The sequence below is a fragment of the Mustela nivalis genome (assembly GCF_964662115.1).
Source record: "Mustela nivalis genome assembly, chromosome: 9".
NCBI lineage: Eukaryota > Metazoa > Chordata > Mammalia > Carnivora > Mustelidae > Mustela > Mustela nivalis.
In genome coordinates, this window is record NC_139028.1 from 46089788 (window position 1) to 46113605 (window position 23818).

General features: G+C 43.2%; 1 protein-coding gene across 2 annotated transcripts in view; it reads right to left on the reverse strand.

Annotated features, from left to right (window-relative positions):
• FAT3 (FAT atypical cadherin 3) overlaps positions 1–23818 on the reverse strand; it is a 652787-nt gene that overhangs the window by 110696 nt on the left and 518273 nt on the right. The window contains exons 5-8 of one of the 2 annotated variants that reach the window (XM_082683341.1): positions 15933–16247; positions 13351–13561; positions 12831–12899; positions 4342–4481 (exon numbers count right to left, since the gene is read on the reverse strand). In XM_082683341.1, the coding sequence (XP_082539467.1) occupies positions 4342–4481; positions 12831–12899; positions 13351–13561; positions 15933–16247 (735 nt within the window). The remainder of the gene's footprint in view (positions 1–4341; positions 4482–12830; positions 12900–13350; positions 13562–15932; positions 16248–23818) is intronic. The other variant, XM_082683340.1, reaches the window with a different exon arrangement.

The following is a 23818-nucleotide window of genomic DNA, read 5'->3' on the forward strand; positions in this document are numbered from 1 at the left end:
ACTATTCCCAGTAAGACAGGAAAATAAAACAAGAAAGAAGCTTGGTTAAGTGTCATTAGGCAAAGACCAGGCATTATATATTACTATATATTTCTATCCATTGGTCCTTTGGAAGAGCCTTGTTCTGCAATTATTTAAATTTGTTATGAAGATGCAGTAGCTCAGATGGACTTGATAGATGTATGGGGAAGGTTTTTAAAACCCGTAATTTCTCATTCTTGGTAATGTGTGTCCCTGTGGCACATAAACACATCTGGCTAAGTGGAGGCTCTGAGGAGACTGGGATATTTTGCTCTCTCCCCAGCATGTCTGGCTGGCTATGAGACATTCTACTAGTCACAGGTGGCACTATGTTCCCCAGGCAGCAATCGTAACAGGTGTCCCCCTCATAACCAGGAGAGTCAGGTGGGTTTCTCTGGCTAAGTGTTCTAAGGTGGCTACCTTAGATCAGGTAGTAAAGATTTACACTTGCTTTTGAGAGGCGGCTCAGGGCAGTGGTTGAGAGAGAAGGTTCTGGAATCTAGCTACCTACCTCTGAATCCTGACCTACTCAAGTTACATAAACTTGCTTTGCTCAGTTTCCTTTTCTGCAAAATGAAGACGACAACAGTTTCTTATTTCTAACATAACAAATGACCACAAACCTGGTTTAAAACAACACCCATTTGTTATCGCCTGGCTTGGCAAGTCAGAAGTTTGAGTACAGTGTGGCTCGCTTGTTCATGAGACTCTTACATAGAGTCCCACGAAGCCAAAATGAAGAGGTCAGCGGGGATGTGTTCCTTTCCGGAAGTTTCTGGGGGTGAGTCGGCTCCAGGCTCATTCAGGTTATTAACCAAATTGAGTGCCTTGAGGTGAGAGGCCCGAGGTTCCCGTTTCCTTGTGGGCTGTCAGCTAGAGCCCCTTTCAGCACCTCAAGGCTACCTTCGTTCCTTGCCATGTTGTCCCCTCCCCAACTGAACTAGTGATGAGGTTTCAAATCATCTCACATTTGGAATCTCTGACATCCCCCTTCGCGGCCTCTCTTCCTATACCAGCTGGAGGAACTCATCTTATGTGCTCATTTAGTACATCTGAATCTTTAGAACTCGAAATCTGCAGAATCTTTTTATATTCTGTACTCAGGCTAGGGAATCTCAGTAAGGAAAAGGATATTTATTTGCCACCAGGCACAAGAATCCTACAAGTTGGGACAAAAGAGCAAAAAGGAAGATGAAGGGAGGGTTTTCATGTAGACACAGAGATCCCTGAGGCTCTGATAGAGATGACATTTGTGAAGTGAAATTCTACATGTTGTTTCTGGCTGATTTGAAGCCCTTGTCATAGATGTTTTATGATTCCAAAGGAACAAAGGAAAGAAAAGTTCCCAAAGGAAAAACTGAACAGGTGTTTTGGGCTACAAAACATTGATTTAGTTATATGGTGAAGGGTACTGTTTGATGATGGAATCATGAAGTTGGCCTTGGGTCATGGGTTGGAGTGTGCTTTAGTGATTTCTAAAAGAAATCTAGAATGCCTTTTCTTTACCAAAACATCTTTTTGTAATAATGTCCTTGATACTGAGGGCTTTGACTAATTGAGAGAACTCCTTCTGTCTTTATTGTCAGAGGTTCTGTGGCAAATGTGAGCAGAGGCCTGGATTGACATAGGATGGACAGGGACTGGGTGGGTGTTCAGGCCCGAACACAGCCTTATGGACAGAGTAATGATTTTCTGGTGATAATAATGATGACACACAAGTTTATACTTTGGAAATGGTTAGTTCTCACTTCTTGAGACCCTGGAGACACAGAGTGACTTGGAAGGTTTTGACAAGAAAATCTCTTGCTATCCTTCATTAACCTACTTAGCTTGCCCTTGCCAAAGGAAACCTCCAAGTTCACCCCCATTCTCCCACTTTCCCATCTGCTCTAGAGATATGTATGTTAGTCTGAACTAAAAATCAGCCAAAGTAGGACTTGAACAATGTGTACATTCAAAGTCTGATAATATATGCTTCCAAGTTAACTTTTAAAGAGTGTGTGCCTATCAGTCATCTGGTTTTAAAATTCTGAATCACTGTGACCTCAGGCATCTAGCATAGCTCCTAGCACATGGTACAAACCAGAGAAATACTTGTGGAATACGCGCTGTTCAGTGATTTCTCATCTGGTCCTAATGAAAGTCTAAAAGAAAAGTTTCATTGATAATTTTTTTTTCAGTTAACACGAATCAGTTGTGTGCTTTCAAGATCCAGCATATCTGCCATGCAGACCCTGCTAGCTGTGTCCAACCTACCATTCGCTCACTCATCGTAAACATATTTCATGTGTATCTAGAACATTCTGGGCACACACCAACTTACCGTTTCATTCAATTGTTGTAAAACCCTGGAGAAAAGTGTGGGAATGAATATGGCTCTATGCTCTATTTGTATTTTACTCAAATCCGTCTTGTGTTTTTAAGTGGTGCTAAAAAGTTGAGGTTGACTATGCTAAGAACTGGCGAATTCCAAAAGTGAATGAGAGATAAAGACTTAGCAATACTGCAAGTGGGTTGTTTTTGTTTTGCTTTTTTTTTTTTTAAAGATTGTATTTATATATTTGACAGACAGAGATCACAAGTAGGTGGGGAGGGAGGCAGAGAGAGAGAGGGGTAAGCAGCCTCCCCACTGATTAGAGAGCCCGATGCGGAGTTTGATCCCAGGACCCTGGGATCATGACCTGAGCCGAAGGCAGAGGCTTTAATCCACTGAGCTACCCAGGTACCCCACAAGTGGGTTGTTTTTGTCTTAGTCTTTGGGGCTTGCTTTTAGATTGAGTCCCTAGGATCCCTACCATGCTGTCTTTTCCAGGAGTCTGTATTTTAGCCTTGAAAATCCTCGAAAGCAGTGCAGATTTAAGTAGGACAGCCATATAATTTATTGTCCCAACTGGGGTAATTTTAAGAGTGAATGGGATAATTATTAGTCGTTACACTGGTGCAACAGGTGTCAGTGGGCATCTCGTAGGTAGTTAGGGCTGTACAGCGTCCTAGGGAGAAGACATGGATTGAAGGATACAGAGACATCACACAGTGGCTGCCATGTCTTCTGCACATGATGCCCCTTTCTGGGGGTCCATTAATTTGAGTGAAAAGTAAAAGGTAAAGTAAACAAAGGCAAAAAGTAAAGAAGTAAAAGTGAGAACAAATCCTACTGTTTCTTTAGAATTTCACTATTTTATGATTATGCAGAACCTCAAAAGAGAAAGTCTCATCGTAGTTTTGAAACCACTTCAAACTTAGGGGCAGCACATGAAAAGATCCCCCTCTCTCCTTTTTAAACCTGCATAGTTACAAGAACTTACATCACGTTTTCAACAAATTCACACTTGCTAACTTTGGGATTGGCAATGATTTCATCTTCACGTCCTGAAGCATTACATTGAGGAGTCTCAGAACACAATTTGGGCTGAAAAGGAGAAGGACCGTGATTGATGAGTGATGGCATCTGGGGTTGTGAGAACAGGAGAGAGAAGGTAGGGAGAATGGAAGGGGTATAGGACAAGTGTGTATTCCAGTCCTAATATAGAAGACAAAAAAAATCTTGTATTTGGGGTAAATCTTCCCCCACTGATATCTAACCCTGTTTTAATTTCACCCAGAGATTTTCTTGTCATCCTTGCTCTGAATGCTATTTCATCAACACTCACATGCCAAAGTCCGAGCAGTGGTCCTCACCCCTGGCTGCTTGTTAGTTAGAATCCTATAGGATCTCTGCAGGTGGGGCCCAGGCTTCACTCGTTTTAATACCCTATGTCCCACGATCAGGGGATTCCACTGAGCAGCTGGGATGAAGGACCACTGGCACAGAGACTAGAACCAGGGATGGGATGCAGGACACCCAAATCTTGGTCCTTGTACTTAATGAAGTCTGTGTGATCTTGAACATATAACTCATCTGAGTTTGTGGAATTAATTTGGACTCCTTGGTGTGTCTAGCTCTAACTCTCTGAGACTGAAAAGTGAAAAGGTGAAGAATATAATGGTGTTTTGACTCAGATGATGTACATGTCCTCTTCTATGTAAATTCAAGGAAAGCTGACTTTGTTGTCTAAGAGGGCAATCTACAGTCAATGATCAGGAAGAAAATACTTATCACTCTTCCATGCATGAACAGTCACAGCTAAGTTATACAATATCATTGATAGAATCCTTTCCTAGGTTGTTCTCTCCTATGCTTTTGCTTTTTTTTTTTTTTTTTAAATAACAGTAGAAAACCATGGGCAACATTTACAAATTCCAATACATTCTTTAATCACTTGCACCACTGACATTAGCAGACATTGGGCATTCTCACCATTTAGTAATTTGACATCTTACCTGAGTGACAGCAACATTTGTCCCATCGGTGACTTCCACACTCATATTATAGACGGACCTCTGTTCTGCATCCAAAGGTTTTGCAATGACAATGGTCCCGACACCCTTCTCTGCGTCAAAAGAGCTGTCAAAATTCCCCCCTGATGATTTCACAAAAACAACACAAAATTAGCATATCTGAGAAGTTATTACATCTGTTGAAGCATATAGCTTTAAAGGGAGATCTCATATAGAAATATTTTTTGACAGGCATCCCCATGGTTCAATTTTATACATCTTAAATGGGACCTCTTTATTTCCAACTTAATTTGTATTTCCAAACACAGCCTCTACAATGCATAACAAATGTCACAAAAAAGGATGTATTGCAAAGAAAAACCTCAGCACTAATGTTAAAGAAGTAAAGCATAACCTGACTCAGTAAAATATTTAGAAAGCTTAAGGCCCTCCCCCTTGTGGTTTTTCTGCTAAGAATTTCTAGACCTTTCTGCTTTTTCTAAAATAGATTAAATTCTAAGTAAATAAGTAGTCCAGTTATTAACAAAACTGTGTAGACATTCTTAAATCTAGGATTGATGGTAAACATTTGGTTGATAGAATTCAGATTCCCTCCAGTAGATGTCAGAAATAAAAGTATAAATAGTAGAAAATAAGAAAAAGGACCAAAAAATTGAGTTTCAAGTAAAAAACTTTGTATCTGCAAGTTGGGGTGTTTATAGAAATTTTTTTTTTGACATTTTGACAGTATGAATTATTTTTGTCCCCCATAAGTAGCAAGTTTATGGGAGATTTATAAAATGAAATCTGGAAGGAAGTAGAAGAATACCTCAGTTTATGTGATATCACTCATAAAGCAATCAGTACAAAAGTTTAAAAAACTTTCCTCTCCAGTCTGTCGGACCAAGTACAGCCCACAATCTGTGAACAATGTGCAAAGACAACACAGGCTATTTTGAAATTACTGTAGCTGTTTCCATCTCTGTGAACTAAAATGTGGTTTATGATCTTTCCCAAAATGATTTTTTTTGTCTTTTTAAGGAGGAGAAAAGATAATGGTATAAATGCTGGACTGACTTTAATTAAATATCAGTACATGTTCACAAGTTCTATTTATTTTAGTCTGAAATTTCATGATGTCAATTAATTTTGTTCTTGGATAGTAATTTTATTTAGCTACAGCATAGAGGGCACTGCTTTCACTGAATTTCATATTTTAGGAAAGAAATCTTGGCTTCTCTTATGTACACCATACTTTGCATTTCATTTTGTTGATCAATGAAAAATACCATATACAATTTCTATGATACTACAATTACAAATGAGTGAATGACTGACTTCAGAGAAAGGAGAATTTAACCTGAATTAGTAGAATGGGATGTACGGTGACACAAAATAAATCATATGGTTTTCTTAAAAAAAAAAAAACACCAGTGGTATATATTTCAAATACTTATTGCTTGCAGCTGTCATATACACTTAAGATTATTTAATTGCTAGAGGGAACATAATTGCCCTTGACATTTAATTAAAGTTATGGAGATACAGGGGGACCACAGAATTACTTGGAGATGATATATTTTTCAAAAATTTCATCTAAGAAGAGACTCATCTTCCAATTAATATCTTTAATTGATTTACTGAGGAGCACTTAATGTTAACTCCAAAAAAAAAAAAAAAATCTTTTGAAGAACAGGAGAAGGAGAAAGGGGAGGAAATCAGGGAAGCAAACCTCAGGTCACTGTTTCTCTTTCGAAGGGAGTGCTTCCTGTTGATAACTACATGAAATAAAATGTAAGGCTGTTTCAAGCACCTTGAACTACCACCCTAATGAGCAAAGAAAAATCATTTGCTATCAACTAGTACATTCTGAAAAAAAACTTTGTCACAGAAAGTTTCAAAGGAAGGACATCAAAGACGTCAGACCGGTGTGGAAGGGTATACTGCCATTTCCTGGGCTGTTTTGGGTGGGTGCTACTTCATATTTTAAATCACATTTAAAATCATTCTTCGCATGTTTTCCTAACCAGGTTGTTTACTTTCTTAAATATGAAAACACATTATTATTTTTTGGGGGGGGGCAGGATTAGGATCTAGGAAAAGATCATCCTGCTATGTCAATTAATTTCAGAAGGTGGAAATTGGTAGGTCAGGGCAAAACAGAAATTATGCAAATTATAAAACTTGGGTTTGCTCCCGTTTAAAGATGCACGAAAATGAAATGCAGAGAACAGACAAGCCAAGATTTCCAACTTCAGTTCCTGTTTAAATGGGGCAATCCTATGTGCTCTCTCTCACTGCCTGGGATGCCCATTTTCCTCAGGGCCCTGTGCTGAAAGACATAATCATTTCACGGGCCGAGTGGCATTAAAGTTGCATAGTTTACAAATGGCATATAGATTGTGTTTTCTTATCAGTCATTTTTCATATGAAAAAACATTTTTGGCTACTTTAAGGGATATGATTTTTTTAAGTTCTCTCTCTTCCTTTTGCTGTGTGTGTGTGATTGGGTATATGTGTATCTCCCTCACATCCCGTTACTGTTTCCAATACTCTAGAAACTTCTAAAAGGGTGGGAGATAGACAAATGAAAGGCAGGTCAAGGCGAGCTTGAGAGACAGGGTCTGTGAAGTGTCTCTCAGCCCGTCAATATGGTGAGCAGCCTTTGAGAGTTGCTTCCAGAGCTTGTGCTCCAAGTTAAACCAAGACTGCATGTGAAAAGAGGCTCCCCAAATCTTCCCTTGATTTTAAATTGAATTTCTGACAAGGGAGGCAGAATCCAGACCAGCAGTGCACCATCAACCCTCACACAATTTAATAAGCTACCACTTAGGCATCCAGTTCATGAACGACTCCGTATCTCTCCCCCAGGGCTCATTTCTCAGGCTCCCTTTTAGCCTGAAAGGTGATTTCATTTCATGGGGAACCACGGCCAATTCATCTGGGGTGAGACTATTAAATGGAAGGAGTCTTTTCTCTCTAGCAGCATTCTGTTTCAACAAGATGTGCTTCCTCAGAGCCAGTAACACAACATGCAAAGCCAGAGTGTGCTAGTGCAGCAGCGTTAGGCTAAACGAAAGGTGGGGGACAGGGGAGGACACCGCCGAGCTGGTCTGAGCTTCAACAAAGTGGGAAATTAGAAAAGTCACAGCCTGAATGTTGCTGCAGGGGTGTGCGGCAGAGATGGTTAAAAGCGAGGTTGTGAACAGCCCACATAACAGATAGTTCATGTCAGGAACATGGTTCTGTGACCATTTTTGGTCAAGACGGGTGTAATAGAGTAAACGAAGAGCAGAAGAGGAGGGTTGGGCTTCTCTTGGATTCTCAAGTTAAACATAACAAGTCAGAATATCCTAAAAAGCTTCAAAAATGGGACAGGGGTGAAAATACTTGAAGCCAGCAGTTACCGCTTAACTATACTGGGCAGCAGGGCACTGGCCTGTAATCTGGTCAAGCCTTTCTTTAAAGAAGGGTACAAAATGTCACCATGTCTCTATAATGAGATCCAATGGCGGGTACCCTACCGCCTCCCCTTTAGAGAAGCTTCCAGGCCTGGCCCCTAGCATATGATTCCGTTCCACTCTGTGTGTAATTGTAAAAACACCAACCGAAATCTAGTAGTCACCAAGGGGGGAAGTGTTATGTGAGAGGCTTCCAAAACACCGAGCTGCTGAATCTCAATGAATTAAGGGAGTCGTTCACAAGCTGTTCATTCAAGTTCGGCATGTACGTCGAACTTAAGGAAAAATGCTAAACACCGATTATGGTTTGATCATGAATAATTTTCTGTCTTGGAATGAAGCAAGCACAATATGGGGCTGAAAAGGATATTTACATGGAAGGCAGGAGATGCTGGGTAGAGGTCAGGAAACAGTGGTAGGAAGGAAAATCCTTCTAGAATCTGGTTTAAAATTCATTTTCTTAAAATAATTGATGTACGAGGTGCTTTTGGCACTTTTTATTATTTCGCTGAAACCTCTTTAGATGTGCTCCTATGGTCTGTAATGTCACTATGGAGAAACAGGAGGGCTTTAAGGGATCAAATTAGGGACAGAGTGCAGAATAGGAGAAATGAAGTATTTGAGGTCCACTGAATGTCTTTGAGCAAATACTACTCTAATGGGTACGCAACTGTGTTAGAAATGGTACACAGACATGGCTTCTCTCAGGAGGGCTGGGTAAGAGTTTTGGGATAAGGAAACATGGTTGCTTGATTAGAAAAGACTCAGTCTATTGTCAGAGACCAGACCTGCTATTAGCGCTACCAAAGAGTTTCCCTTGCCCACTTGATCCAACTCTAAGGGATGGCTCCACTTGGGGACAAGGCTCGAGAAGGACAGATGTAAGCTCATGTGATGAAAGCAGCCCAGAACCCAAAGTCTGTAGGAATCTATGACCATGTATGAGCCAAGGTGATCTTTATATACCTACAACATGGACAGGCCTTTGGCTAGAGCTGGACCTATGTGATAGCTTGCACCATCAGAGAATTGTTTTCAAGGAAAATAAGCAAGATATTTCAAGTGCTTTCTGTCCCCAAGAAAAACCATTTTCCTAACCGAAGTACCAAGTAAAAAGCAAGAAGAGTGGGTGGCAGCATCCACCATCAAACTGTGGGTGAAGTGGAATTGTTTGAAGTGTATAATAATGGTGGTCTTTACAATACAAATATTTGCCATTGGGATAAAGATATGTGGAATGAGCTGCGAACCAGATTGCGTGCACATTAAAAAGAATGTAAATCAAGGAGCTGCTGAGTTGAATCATAGTCTCCTGAGAAGTGTGAAGATATGTGATAAAAACCACAAAGGATTATGGGTTATTTTTGTTCCCTTCATTTCTCTTTTAACACAGAGAAGGAACATGCTGTGCATTGGGCTGTTTAAACACAGAACAGCTGAACTTTATGGTGTTTCCTTTTAATTACAGCTTTCTTTACTGGGTTACAAGTAGGGCTTCTGTTTCTGGAAGCTGAAGAGGGTTCCGCTACATAATATTGTAAGCAGTGGTCTCTTCGGAGGAACAGGAAAGTGACTGGCTGATCTGTGGTAAAGGGGTCCACACTTGGGAATGAGATCTCTCTTGCTATAGTTTTTGTGAATTTATATTACGGTGGGAGGAAAAGGAATGCGGTTAAACAAGAATCGGGTAGATCCGGAAATATGGAAATGAGGAGACTACACTCCCAGGGGGAAAAGCATGCAGAAACACTATTTCTGCTTACTTAATGAGAATTCGTTTGTTACGGGCATCTGTAAACTTCAAGTGCTAGGCCAGGATGCTGAAAGCTCTGGAATGTCTTGTATAGGTGTCTAGGTGCCCTAGGTGTATAATGGAACCAGGTCTTGACTCTCTTGGAAGAGTTGCTGAGTATTTACCTAAGCAAGACCGCAGCTTCAATATGAGATCTCATTTCAGATCTATGCTAATGGTATATGCCAATATTCCACTATAGTATATTGCCAAATTTCTTAAACATCAGGAAGCTGTGTTCCCTATCTTTTCCCTCTGAGTTAGCTTGGCTGAGGAAGACACTCAGTTACCAAAGGGAAAAGAGAGTAGAGTCTGGATGGTCAAGGATAACTATGCAAGAAATACTGAAAGTGAGAAGGAAACATCTGAATATGATAAAGAAAACAATAGATTTTTAGAGAAGGGAAAGGCATTGTCAGCAGATTGAAAAAAAAAAAAAAAGACTCTGTTCGATTAGAAAGGATTCTAAAAAGGGGGATTTGGTGGAAGGGAGACCATATTGATCGTGAGAGCCACCACAGCACCTGGGGATAAGATTTAATGTCTGTGGTGAAACAGAATCGGTGTTTCAAGATATTGTTGGCTGGATGTGGGGATGGAAATAAAATCATGTTCTGTTTGGGAACTGGGCCCAGTAATTTCAGTTTGCAGAAGAAGCTCAGCTAGAGGTGACCCGATCTACCGTGAAATCTCTGTGATGGAAGCATCTAGACTAGAGGGACAACGCTGTAGGTTTTTGTTAAGAGAACTGACACCGAGAGGATTAGGAGGAGGGTGGCATTTTGAAACAGGAAGGTGGAGAAACATGAAAACTGGTGCTATGTTTTTGATGATTCCTGGCTATGTATTTGGGGCAGCCTGAAGGATTCCATCTGGGGAGGTTAGTCACCTATAAACTGCCCCTCTCTTCTCGGGATAGTTCTCATTTTGTCCACGGTGCCATGGTTGCTAAGGCTGGGAATATAGCAGAAGGTCATGCTAACTCTGGATTGGTCTCAAGAGGTGTTAGTAGGGCTAATAATTGGCTGCCTGGAGCATCTCCATGGGTCACCACTGTTTATCCCACTCACCCTGAAGCAATCAACACAAGCATGGGCAGGAGGAAGGGATGAGGAGACAAAGGCCTTGACTGTTAAGAATGGAGATTGGATCAACACAAATGAAAAGACACCATTGCACTGAAAATGCTAACGTGAAAACATGCAGGTAAAATGACATGCAGCATTACCAGCATTACTACACACAAACACACACGCAGGAAGGCTGAGGAATTGCAAACCGATCAGGATATCTAGGATCAAATGGCTGTTGGGACTGAATGTCAGAGAAAAGTGTGCTTGGAGGATTTTTTGAAGTGGGTACATGTGAGGTAGGGCAGGGGGGATGGTAGCAGGCTGCGTCACGGGGCAGGACATTGCATGTGTGGATCACACAAGGGTGTGAAGCAGTGCTGTTGGGTGTAGAGGAGCTTGTCAACTGGAGTGTCAGGGGAGGAGGAAGATAAACGGGTGGCTAATGAGGGACACTAAGCCCTCCCACAGCAAAGGACAGCGATGTCAAGAGCCCTGCTGCCTGCTGGATTTTGACTACACTCTTCTCTGGGCTATTTACTTATTTCTTAAAAGATTTATTTATTTATTTTAGAGAGAGAGAGAGAGAGAGACAGACAGACATCAGGGGAGAGGGGCAGAGGGAGAAGAGAATCTTAACTAGATGTCATGCTGTGTGCAGAGCCTGATGCAGGACTCCATCCCACAAGCCTGAGATCGTGACTTGACCTGAAACCAAGAGTCTGACACATAACCGACAGGTGCCCCTGGGCTATTTAAGAGAAATCCCTCTTGCACATGCCCCTGGAGGCCTGGCACCAGGGACACAGGGAGAAAGTGAGATGCGTTTCCCGTGACTCCAGTTGGAAGTGGCAGTGAAGGAACCACCAAAGGGGATGGCATAGAGAACGAGGTGATGCGCGCGCGCCGTTCTCTGTTTCACTAAGAAAGAAGCAGCATCAGAGAAAAACTTAATGGACCGAAAACTACTGAGAAGATACAGACTCAAAGACATCTTTCACGGATCAGAAGAGGTTCCATTTCAAATGCTTTAAGTGGAGATGAAGAAGGAGTTGAAAGCTTGGAATGAGGATGGCCAGGTACAGGAATGGTAGATTTAATGCCAACCAAGCAAAACAGAGACATTCTACCGGCATTCCAGCAAATGAAATAATGCAGAAAACACGCCTATCTGGGGGAGTTCAAAGGACCTTCTATGGAGGTTTGATTGGAGGCCAGGGGGCATTCTTTTTCTGTGCCTCATTAAAACAGATGTGGAATGTTCTCAATGCTTTCTGCAGATCCAGCCATTCCTGGGAAGAGGGATAGGATCTTGCCCATCCCATCCAGGCAGGGACATGTGGAGGGAAATGATTCCCCCAGACCAGGTCTCTGGATTTCTGGTCTCCCACAAAGAAGCGTGGGAAGTCAGCTCCAGCTCGACCCGGCGTCCAGTCCGGGGTCGGCATCCTCTCCCTGCTGTCTCCTATGAGCTCTGGCCCATTCTGGTTCCTGGTCCTCGGCACTTATTTGCCCTGCCCTGCCTCTCCTTGCCTGTGTGTGGGGGGACAGGGGTGCTCCTTTGCCCTCTCCTTTTGCAGCCTGCTGTGCTTGCTTGCTTGCTTTCAAGGAATGTAAAGGTTGGCTCCCACGGTCTGTTCTGCACGCTTCCATCTGCTTTCTCTATTCCATTCTCGTAGGAAGCGCTCACTGGCTATATATCTAGGTTCCATTTCCTGCCTTTCCTTTTGTGGACAGCAGCCAGGGACCCTCTTGGTGGAGCTTTTAGGTCTATGAATGGCACTACTGCTGCAAAATAGAGGTGTTGGGAAAAATTTTAATTCTTTTTTCCAATTGGAAAAGGCCCCATCACATAACCCAACCTACCAAATGATAGAAACAAAACAACCAAAAGCCCATATACCTCAAAAGCAGAGAAAAAAATAATTTTTTAAGTAAATCAAAACCACCCCTCCCCCAAATCCAAACCCCATCAAACCTCAAACAAAGGAGTCAGTGGATTCGAGTAATGCAATAGTTGTTAGAGGCATTGTATGAAATCTGTGGGCTGCACTTGAGCCTGTCATAGGCAGTTATGAAAGATGTAATTTAATTTGCTTTAAAAAAAAAAAACCATAAAAGGCAGATTGGATAGCTGTATTTTAGCAAATGTGTGTGCACTAAGGGTACCTTCTGTTGAACAGTTCTGCCCACAAGCTGTCTGTAGAATATAGAACATCTCTCGAGCATGCTTGCCACCTTGAAGCAGGGCAGTCGGGAGCAGAAAAAAAAAAAGAACAGAATGCAGAAAAAAGGTGAAGAAAAGAGAGAAATGAAGGACAGCAAGTCTAGTACCATCAATACATTTAGAAATGAGATTAGCCAAGTGTGACAATAGAATTTAAATGACACACAGAAAGACATTAAGATTGCAGTAAATAACATACTATGGAAAATCCAGCCAAAGAGCACTTTCTGTTCAGCTTAGCTACAGAGTTGGAACGAAAGCACAGGTCGATTATTCATTTTACTGGCTCTTTTGCATTCCAGCACTATACATCTTTTCATCTTAGCACTAATTGTTAGTGGGTTGTTTTTTTATTTTTGTATTTTTTGTATTTCTTGGTATTTTTTGCATTTTTTTTTTTTGGCTAGTTACTCCAGTCCGTGATTACATTGCCCATTACTGCTCTGGAGGACTCGAACTTACCAACTATGTCAAACCACAGAGGGGTGTTAGCTGGCTGCACAGACACCACCCCTACAATCTCGGTGACTCTATCGCTTTCCATGACTGTGAAGTTATAAAACGGCTCGTCAAAAGTCAGCGGTATAGGTGAAGGGGGTGGTTTCTTAATCCATTCAATGTGGAGGCGGGCCGTGGAGGATTTCTGTGGGCGCCCATTGTCCACTGCCTTTATCTACTCACATATGGAGAGAACATAGAAAGAGGTCTTAGATCTCAGATCCCTGTGGAAATTGGGGTCTGTCCCTCATCCATCGTGGGCCCAAGAATCCCTCCTCATCACGGTGTCCGCAAAGGGAAAGGATGGCAGAGTCTGGGGAGAATGTGCTCAGGAATCAGGGGACACAACTGAGTCATGTTGGGGGGGGTCCCATACCACATTCACTGGAAGGTGATCTGAACCACCACCAACTTTACAGATGTGGAAAACTTGAAAAACAGAAGATGCACTTACCATTTGTAGTGTTTTATGGGCATGACTGATAGTCACATAAGTAGGAATAGCTCATTTGATTCCTTGTACCTCTGGTGGTGATGCTTGAAAGGGAATGAAGTGCGCCGTGAATCCTTAAGTGTGGATGAGAATGTGTGTGGTCGTGTTGTGCGGCTCCTTCCTTCTGCTTTATTCTGGGGAAAGCACTGTGTTCACTCAGAATCCGAGGAAGGTGAGGGGATAGGTGTGGGAAAGGCAGCAGCTTTGCTCACACTGCCTTGGAAGCCCCTCAGATAGGCCAACTCTGAAGGGGCAAACAACTCTTTTGGTGCAAGCATGGGTTCCTGGAGACAGCGGGATGGGGAGGAAGGTTTTAATGACTCTTCCCTATGGTCTTATATAAGCACTGAAGAAAGCAGTTCTGCCCACTCAGCTGTGCAGGGTGAACTGCTATGTTGACCTGGACTTCAATGACGATTCAAGTTCAACAAGCAAAAACCATGGACAGAAAATTTTTAAAAATCAATACATTAAAAAAAAAAAAGGATTTTAAAATATCACATCTTAAAAATAACACGTACAAGTGCATGGTCACTTGTTACAGCCTTTAAAAACAGTGACAATTCACAGCACCCAAATGCCATGGAATCATGACAACCACTTTGCCCCAGAAATTTCCTGTGGGACAGAAGACCTACGAGGATTTATGTCCTCTTAGGTCAGGTTTCCTAGGAGCAGGGTCTGAGACAGGGATTTGAGTACAAATTGTTTTGGGTGGAAGTGTTCTTGGGACAAAGGCACTGAATGAAGCAGGATGAACAGGAGAAAGAAGGTAAACATAGGTGTGGTCTCAGCTGAAGTTTAACCTCAGCCTGATCCCATGGGGGGTTCTGAATCCTCAGTTGTACTGCTGGGTTGAATCCACCTGGAGGCAAGGGGTCCGCCTTTTGTACCACTTAGTCATTGGCTATGGGCTGCTGGCCTGGGATGGGAGTGTGTAACCTCCTGGGTCAAAAAGGTCAGCCAAGGATGATTCTCTCTAGAAGGGGGAAAATATGAGCCCTTAGCAGCCAACACTCTACAGCAGTTGGGGCATAGCTGCACCAGCCTATGGGGATCTGGCTGGGGCACAAACAGTATCCACTACAGTTTGTCCATCCAGTCTTCAAAGTCTCCCATTGTCACACAACTAGAGTAACACACATTACATCAGAGCTGCTAATGGTAGAAAGAGGGTCACTTCTCTGTTATCTTCTTTTCTCTGCCCACAGTTCCGGATAGGTTATTGAGCAGGGAAAGAAACCCAAGTCCAGACCATAAGACGGTAAAGACAAATCAAGGAACTCAGACCATCCTTTAAAATAATACAAGACTGACTCTATACAACAGAGAAGGCTACAAACTAAGAGAAGGACGGCAGATGGAGCTGACTCTTGACAGCTGTTGGGACACTGGCAAGGACCCATCACTCATAAGGATGATCCATCCCCTTTCTGGCCTAGATGCTACCTTTCTAAAGTGTTGGGGGGGTGGTGAGAGCAGGTGGTACTTTTAGATACAGGAATTCTAAGTCTCTATTTGAGATAGTGCTCATTTTTTAAAAAAATTCTCTAACAATGAAGAATGTAGTCATTTCTTACTTAAGTTTTTTCACTTTGGCAGCTTATGTAGAATAAGCATAGCTAAGATTCATGTATCAATTTTCTCGGCTAAATTCATGTCCTATTACACTGTCAATGATTACAAGAGTTGTTTTCTTTGGGAAGTGAATGATATGTTGGGTGGTAGGTGTAACATGTCACTCTCGTGTTCCCCTACCCTCAATTTTCATCTATGCTGAGTACCTTACAATGGTTTAAGGCTGTAGGAAGTGTGGCTGAGTATGTGACAGGGCAGGCTGTGTACTGGAGATGGAGGAGGTTTGCTGATAGGACACAACCGAAGGAAATGGTCTCATTATTTAAAAATTTCACTGAAGGAGAAAGTAGTAGCCTTCCACAGCCATGTGGCTGTACTTATCACTCTAAAGATGTATTACTCAAATGCATATACATGAGGAAGAAAGAAAGTCCCCCCTTCCCATGAATGTTACTGAGGTTCAGAAAGATCTTACCGTTAGGATGTCATAACTCCCTGCTGTAAACTGCTTTCTGGAAGAAACCATGCCAGTTTTAGGGTCAATAAAAAACTTTCCATCATCATTCCCATCCACGATACTGTAGGAGATTTCTGCATTGGGGCCTTCATCTCTGTCAAACGCAAAAGCCCTATAAATGGGTTCTCCCCTTTTTTTCCGGTCACGTTCTGGCAGCTTGATCTGGTAGACCTTCTCTGGGAACTGTGGTTTATTGTCATTTTCATCCAAAACCTGAACCACCACCCAAATTGTGGACTGTTTTGGAGAGGAACCGCCATCTGTCACGGTCACCTGAGTTTTGAAAGAGAAAGCATTTTGCAATCAGAATGGAGAAAACCCTTTCTTGCCACTCCTCCCTCCGGCTGCCCACAAAAGGCCTCTTCTGTGCCTTAGGGCAGCTCAACTTTTCTTATTCCTGTCGTTCATAGCCCATGTATAACTTTTCATAGGTCATCTGTAAAAGCAGGGACTGCTCTACATCCAGTAATGGAAATCCTTGCTGAAACAGTGGGAGGAAAGCAGAGTTCTCATTGTGCTGTGGAGTGGAGAGGGAGAGGAAAATAAGACTGACTTTACAAAACGTACTAGCTTATATAAGCTTATGGTCATGAAGTATGACCCTCGACAGACACAAAAAACCATATCATCATTAGTACATGTTAACCAATGGGCATTTCTTCTAATTCTTGGACAACGATATCACCATCTTCCAATTTCATGGAAAATTTGTGAGTTTTGCACTGCCACTATACAAAAGGAAAACCGAAATATATGCTTCATAATTTTGATGGCTCATCGTAAGTATATGTAACAGTTATAATACATTTTTTTTTAACAGTAACAAAATAATGGCTTTTCCCCTCTGGGAAACTTGAGGGGGATGGACACTTCTTTCTGCATCTCTGAGGTGCTATTCTTACGAGTGTCTGGGAAAACTGAGAGAGAGGAGAGAAATGAAAAGGAGACGTGGTGTCTTGGTCATCTTCTTCTTGGTCATAGTGATAATAATTACTATCATAGAAATACTTGTACGTGGGGATGGGGACACTGTTCATAAAGCACTCTTGCATACGTTGTATCACTCACTTTCCAAAACACCTTCTTCACTAAGTGGAGGTTTACTTGTTCCTATTTGACAGATGAGTAAACAAAGCCTCAAAGGCCCCTCTTGTTACCAAGAGTCAAAGCCAGATATTAAGTTTTTGGCAATTCTTAATGTTCTGTGTGACCACAAACCTGGAAGAACCTGTGTTTCTTCTTTAAATCATTACCTAGAATAAGACAGCTTATTCCTACAAAATACATATTTGGAGGCTGGAAGGAACATGAAGATGTACTCGGCACCAAAAGGAGAAAAACAGCAGTAAATTACAGCACCTGGTCATCCAGTTTTTCACCTAATAAAGCAACCTGACAGGAATAATGGAAACAAAAGCCAGAAACGTGCAAAAACAAATTAAAGGCTTTTTGCAAAATGGAACTGCAGTGTAGTTCAGTTTCTCTTGCAAGCCGCCTAGGAGAATGGCTTTAATAGACTTAAGATAAATTTTCATAGGAGTTCTTGCTTTCTTTGAGAAATCAATCAAGTTTCCTTCTAAAGTTATTTTCCCAATTGGTTTGTTATGTTTCACAAAAGATCACGTTGGGACCGCTATGTGCCAGCGCTGGATTTTGACTCCTGAGATTTTCCCGGACACGCTGAGCTCTAAATGTTACACTCCCAGGTGAGCCGTGTTGACCAAAACACATTGATTTCTTGGCCGCTCCACTTCCCTGCCTCTCTTTCCTCCTTGAACAGCCTCCTTCCGACGCCAGACAGCTCTTGCGGTCTTCACTGTGCACAAAATCCCCTCCTCATAGCGTCTCAAGAAATCCCCTGCGGTGGGCTCGAGACGGGGCCCCGGGGCTGGTTCAGGGCCACGTGGCTGCCAAGGAAAGCAGAGGCCCTCCTGCCTGCAGTTCACCACGCACTCAAGGACCTGCTGCTGTAAAAATGGTTTCTTTTGGGGGCGCCTGGGTGGCTCAGTCGGTTAAGAATCTGCTTCGGCGCTGGTTATTATCTCAGAGTCCCGGGATTGAGCCCCAGATCGAGCCTCAGATCGAGTCGGCTTCTCTCTCTGCCCCTCACTCCCCTTGTGCTCTGTCTCTCACTCTCTCTTTCTATAACAAGTACCTAAAATACTTTTAAAGAATGCTTTCTTTTGGGGTAGAGCTGGATTTATACACCCAGGTGTTCCAGATGTCTGCTTAGCAGGGAAAGGTGGGTCCCCACAACCCCGTCTCACCTCACGCACCCCGCTGTCTTGCTCTCTCAGTCCACAAAGACGTCCTTGGGTCCTCCAGGGAGCAACCGCTCTTCCCTCTAGGGCTTTTGCACACCCCGCCCTCTCTTGCTGGAGTGCTCTCCCCGTCCCTTCCCCTCCGTCTTGCCTCCTCATCCCCGAGGTCCAGCTGAAATGTCATTCCTTCAGGGGTGCCTTCTCTGAGACCACAGACCAAGCGCCATCCTCCTGCCCCCTCGCATCCCTTCCTGAAGCGTACGCTTTACATTACCCTATACTTCTCTTTCGTCGCGCTCTTTTGGAAAAATTAAATAAATACAATCTTCTTCGTCTGGGCTGATAAGCTGTGTAAGGGTAAAATAGACTTTGCCTGGTCTGCTCGCTGCTCTCACTCCTGCGTCAAGCCATGCAGGTCAAACGTGCGCCACAAAGGCTTATTTACTGAATCAGACTCTAACTCTGGTCTTACTTGGGCAACCTCTTCAGCCAAAGCAGACTCGCCTTATAAAGCTGGCAGAGACCATTCGAGTCCCTTTTTACAACAGAGCCCCGCTGCCTTTCCGGCCTTCTGGCCTGGGGCTTCTCCGTCTTATCCATGGCTTCCAGCACCCGCTGCAGCTGATCCTTCCCCAACGTGTGCGCCTGTGCCTGTGCCGGAGGCTTATTCTCCATAGCTGACCAGTATGTCCAACTATATGCCAGCAATCTATTCTCTGAACCTGAATTGCAGGTCCATTACTGAAAGCATTACCTTCAAACCTCCCCCCTCTCCTGTTTTGCTTCTCTGTGAAGGACACCCCCCACCTACTTCCACGCTGGTTTGTCCCAGAACCCCGGGCATCCACCAAGAGTCCTTTCTAGAGTCCTGTTCTTGCTTTCCACATCCAGCTGAGCTTGGGAGGCCAGCAGGTACACATTTTCTGACACACTGCCGCAGAATAGACCTGTTGTGCACCCTGCTTGGACTGCTGCAGTAGCCTCCTGGTCTCCCTGTCTCCAACCTTCATCTTTGTTGTAAAGTTATTTCTTCCTTAAAAATCTGATCATGTCACTGACCTTGGATGACACCCTTCCGGGGCTCCTTGAAGACAAGGATCTTACTTATTACTGTGCCTTATCCATCCCTTTCCAGCCTCTGTGCCCGGTTACACTGTGAGCCTGGGAGGTTCTGAGTATGTCATGTTCTTAACATCCCCATTCCTCTGTACAGCTGACTGTCTGCACGGAATGCCTTCTCTTGGGAATATGCGTGACTCATTCTAGAAGCTTCAGTTCCAACACTCCTTCTCCGAAGTCAATCCTGCCTCCGGCGGACAGATGGAGGCACCCTCACCATGTTCCCACTCCACTGGTGCATAACTCCAGGACATAGTAATTATCATCTGTGTTTTCCAGTGTCTGTACGCTTGTCAGTCTCCACTCAAGCCTTCCAGAACAACCCTAGGTCAGGGATTGTCTCTTATTCATTGTTATGTTCTGGTACCCTATGCAGCCCCACATGTCAAATAAATGTTGTTAAATGAAATTAAGAATTAATTTATCTAAAACTCTTCCTTATGATAATAAGTGGAGGAAACATTCAGACACTGAAAAGTCTCTGTTTCTTCATCTGTAAAAACAATTAAGAGATGGATAACATACAATCCCTAAGTGTTTCTTGCTTTATGAATCTAGGAATGGGGGTTAGACAGAGCTAGTACAACCTTCATACCCACCGGACATCACGAGCACATCACCAATCCCATGATTACTCATAGTGATTTCTAGCCACTTCTCAAACTGTGCTGGTCATTGCAGACACTTATCTACAATCTACTGAAGTGATCTATTCTTGTGTTTTGGCTCTTTCAACAGACTCAGAGGCAGGGACCTTGACTTTTTCATCCTTGCTGTAACCTAGTGTACTCTCAGAAAATGCTTGCTCAATGACTACGTCATTTCTGACCTCAGAGTCTTCATTTCCATTTTTTATTTCTCTAGACCCACTCATGTGTCCAGCTCTGTTTGTACCTGGAATACCAATCATCAATGATTCCATCAGCTTTTTAGATTTTATTTTTCCGTGTTGCCTTAGGGCTCAGCCCACTAGCTGGAATCAGTCTCTGTGGAAAAGGAGTAGCAGCACCGGGGACCAAAGCAAAACTAACATAAGTCCCCACCATCTCTCCACTGAGCCATTTTTCATTAACGATGAATTCTATTGTTTAGAAAACTCTCCCTTCTTGCTCTGCCACAATGCAACAGGGGAATACCAAGCCATCCTAACCTGGATTTTCTGTTCTCATCAATGATCAATAATCAGTGGTTTGGCAATTAATCAAAGCCTGAAAGACTCATTTCTTTAGGTGGTTACAGCGAGCACCTAACAAAAGGAACCACAACGCAAGCAGTTCCACTGAAAGTACAGTCCAGTCCATTTCATTTTCCTGTGGTGTCCTTGGGGTCTGTGATTATCAGGTAGAACCAGAGGAAATCAACACACCCCAGTGGATTATAACGATAAAACCACAAAGAGGAACATGTTTATATGTCTATCTCTGGAAGATGCAAAAGCTTTATAAGACCAAAAATGGATGGACATGGAGAATTCTGGATTCAAGGCAGCTGGTGAAAGCCACGCTTCTTACTCACTGAAATTTCCTGATGTTTTTGTATTTATGGTCTCTTTCCCTACAGTAGAATAGAAGTATGGATGCTGTCTGAGTGTGGAGACCTTAGGTCTTGTCCCCTACCTTGTCCCTGGGGATTATTGAAAGTATCTGAAAATATATTAAATATTTCTAAAATGGAAAGTCCAATTCTGACATTCTCCTTAACTATTAATTAATCATAAATGGCTATTTCCAGGCCGTTACACTTGGCATTGTAAATCTCTCTTCAGGGATTACATATCCTTCTTCCTATACTTTGTATTTTATCCTTGACATTTTCTCATTATCAGACATATATTTAACTCACAATCATATTTATTGAATGTCTTCCTTTATTAGAATATGAGCTCCATGTGCATTGGCATTCGTCTATTTTGTTCACCCATGAATTCCTGGCATGCAAGTATTCAACAAATATTCATTAAACAAATGAAGTTTTCATCCAGTGCCATGTAGTTACACGGCAGTTTAACTTTTCGAGGGAAATTGGGAGATAACACCAACCAACAAACCACCCAACAAAAATTCTGGATTCATACTAAATTCACCTTTCTTTCATGCCCCAAATCTTCTATAATATTCTGGACCTTCTATAATATTCTGAGACCATGAACTGGCCTCAGTTTACATGCTTTCAATAAGACACACTCACTGCCTTAGGAAGCAGCCCATTGGTTGTTTGACAGGTTCATTGTTCCCAAAGCTCTTTCTAATACTGAACCTGAATATAGCTGCCTGTCATTAGCCCAGACTGCCTGTCGCTTCCCAAAGACCAGGTTTACCTTTTGTAACTATACAGAAAAAGTCAAATTTCTCTTGCACCTTGTCTTGATAATCTGCTGCTGTGTAACCCAAAACTCAGGGGCTTAACTAACCCATAATAATTTATTTATCTCTCCTGGCTTCTAGGGCTGAACGGGGATGTTCTTACTTGGGGTCTCTCATAAGCAACTGCAGTCCCAGGGAGCTGGGTCTGTAGGTCACTGGACATGTCTATTGGTTGACACTAGCCACTGCTGGGACCACAGCTGGGGCTGAGCCTATGCTTCCTTGCAACACGATGGCTGGGTTCCTTTCATTATTTCCTTTCATTCCTTTGATTGTTCAAACAGTCTCATGAGATAGATTATACCTATTTGATAAAGAACTTTAATTTAAGAACTTGTCCTGGGTCACAGTGCTCTTAAGTGGAAGAGATTGTTTTAACCCTGGCAGTTCGGTTCTAAACCAGGGAATTGGCAAACTATAGCCCCGAGGCCAAAACCTGGCTGCCTGTTTGTATAAATAAAGTTTTATTGGGATACAGCCACACACTCATTAACATGTAACCTGGAGCTGCTCTCCTGCTATAAATACAAGAGTCCAAAGGTTGAGGCAGAGACACTGTGGGTCCCAAAGCCAGAATAGATGCTATAGTTACTATTTGGCTCTCTACATAAAGAATTTGCTGAGCTCTGTTGTAAACCTTATGTTCTGCCACGTCTTTGGTTACAGGGCTCTCACTTAACAGCATGCCTGCTTTGCTCAGTCCTTTGCGTGGTGATTTACGTTGTCCCTACTTTTTACAGGAACCTGGTAGACATCGCCACTTGAATTCTACAGCTAGTAAGACAGTGGGGCTCAGAAGTTAAGTGAGGAATTTTTGCAAGGCCACTCAGCCAGTAAGTGACAAAACACAGGTTTGCACCCAAGTCAGTTTGGCGTCACAGCTCATGCTCTTTTCCCCACCCTGCGGAGTCTCCGGAGAAGCATCTGTTAACCATCTGTTTGAAACTCCCTCTCCAAACATGGCTCCAGATCAACACCGAGCTCGGAGCCCTGCTTCTAGAATCCAGCTTTTCCCTCCTTTGAAAACTGGGACCATCTTGGACGGGCCCTGATCTTTTGGCACCTTTCCTGTTCTCAACTGCTGAAAAACTGCCACCAGGTCTTGGGCGGCAGCTGCGACTTCCTTCGGTTGCCTGACTTGAGACGCAAACTTCTTCAGCGCAGCTATTTTCCTACAGTTCTGAGCCCTCAGTTCCCGCTCAAAATCTGCTCTCCCCTCCTCCCTGATAAAGGAGCCCAGGCAGGAGGGGAGGGGGTGGGGAGGGCTTCAGCTTCCCTGTTACCTCTTATTTATCCTGCACTCAGTGATGTTCCTCTGGGCAGGACTCTTTCAAGTGCTTACAGACACTAACCCATTTGTCCTCATGCCCCGGGGGAAGGAAGGTAGGGGGATGATCCCCGAACTACAGGTTATAGACAGGCAGGGAAAGGTGAAGTAGAATGGATTCCACCCAGTCCAGGGTCTGTGCTCTGTGCCCCCAACCACGACCCTCTGCTGCCTGTCCCCTAAATGCTTGCACCAACTCGCGGGTGTGGCTACACTCCTGCCTCCGAATGCGTTCCAATCCATCCTTCCAATGGCCTCAGCACATCCTAGCAAGACATCAACGGTTTCCTCTTTGCAGTGCAGGTGGCGTCAGCAGTCCTGAAACAGAGCCCTTATCCTACCAGTACATCTGCCCACAGTCTAGGCTGATCACGCCCCAAATACCAAGTATCTCTACGTTCACACGTGGCTGCCACATACTTTCTCCCCGTCCTGGCAATACCCCTTCTTCCCGAGTACTTTGCGTGCTTATGCTGAGTCTCCTGATTTCTAGGAGCTATTTTTTGCCCCTGAAATTCCTCTAAGGCAGAAGACAAAGCTCAAAGGGGATTTATGTTTCTCTCCTCCATCTCATTATGAAAAGTCTCAGGAACTAGCTCATAGATTGGTGTGAGGAAGAAATCTAAAGATAAAGCCATTTAGACCAAGGCAGAGCTTCCAACCACGTGACAAGTAGGTTTCAGATATCCTGTGACACTGAACTTCTTAACTCTTGGGTAGATGAGTGTGACCCCACAGAGCTGGATCCCCGGGGCTGGTCATCTCTGGCTGGGG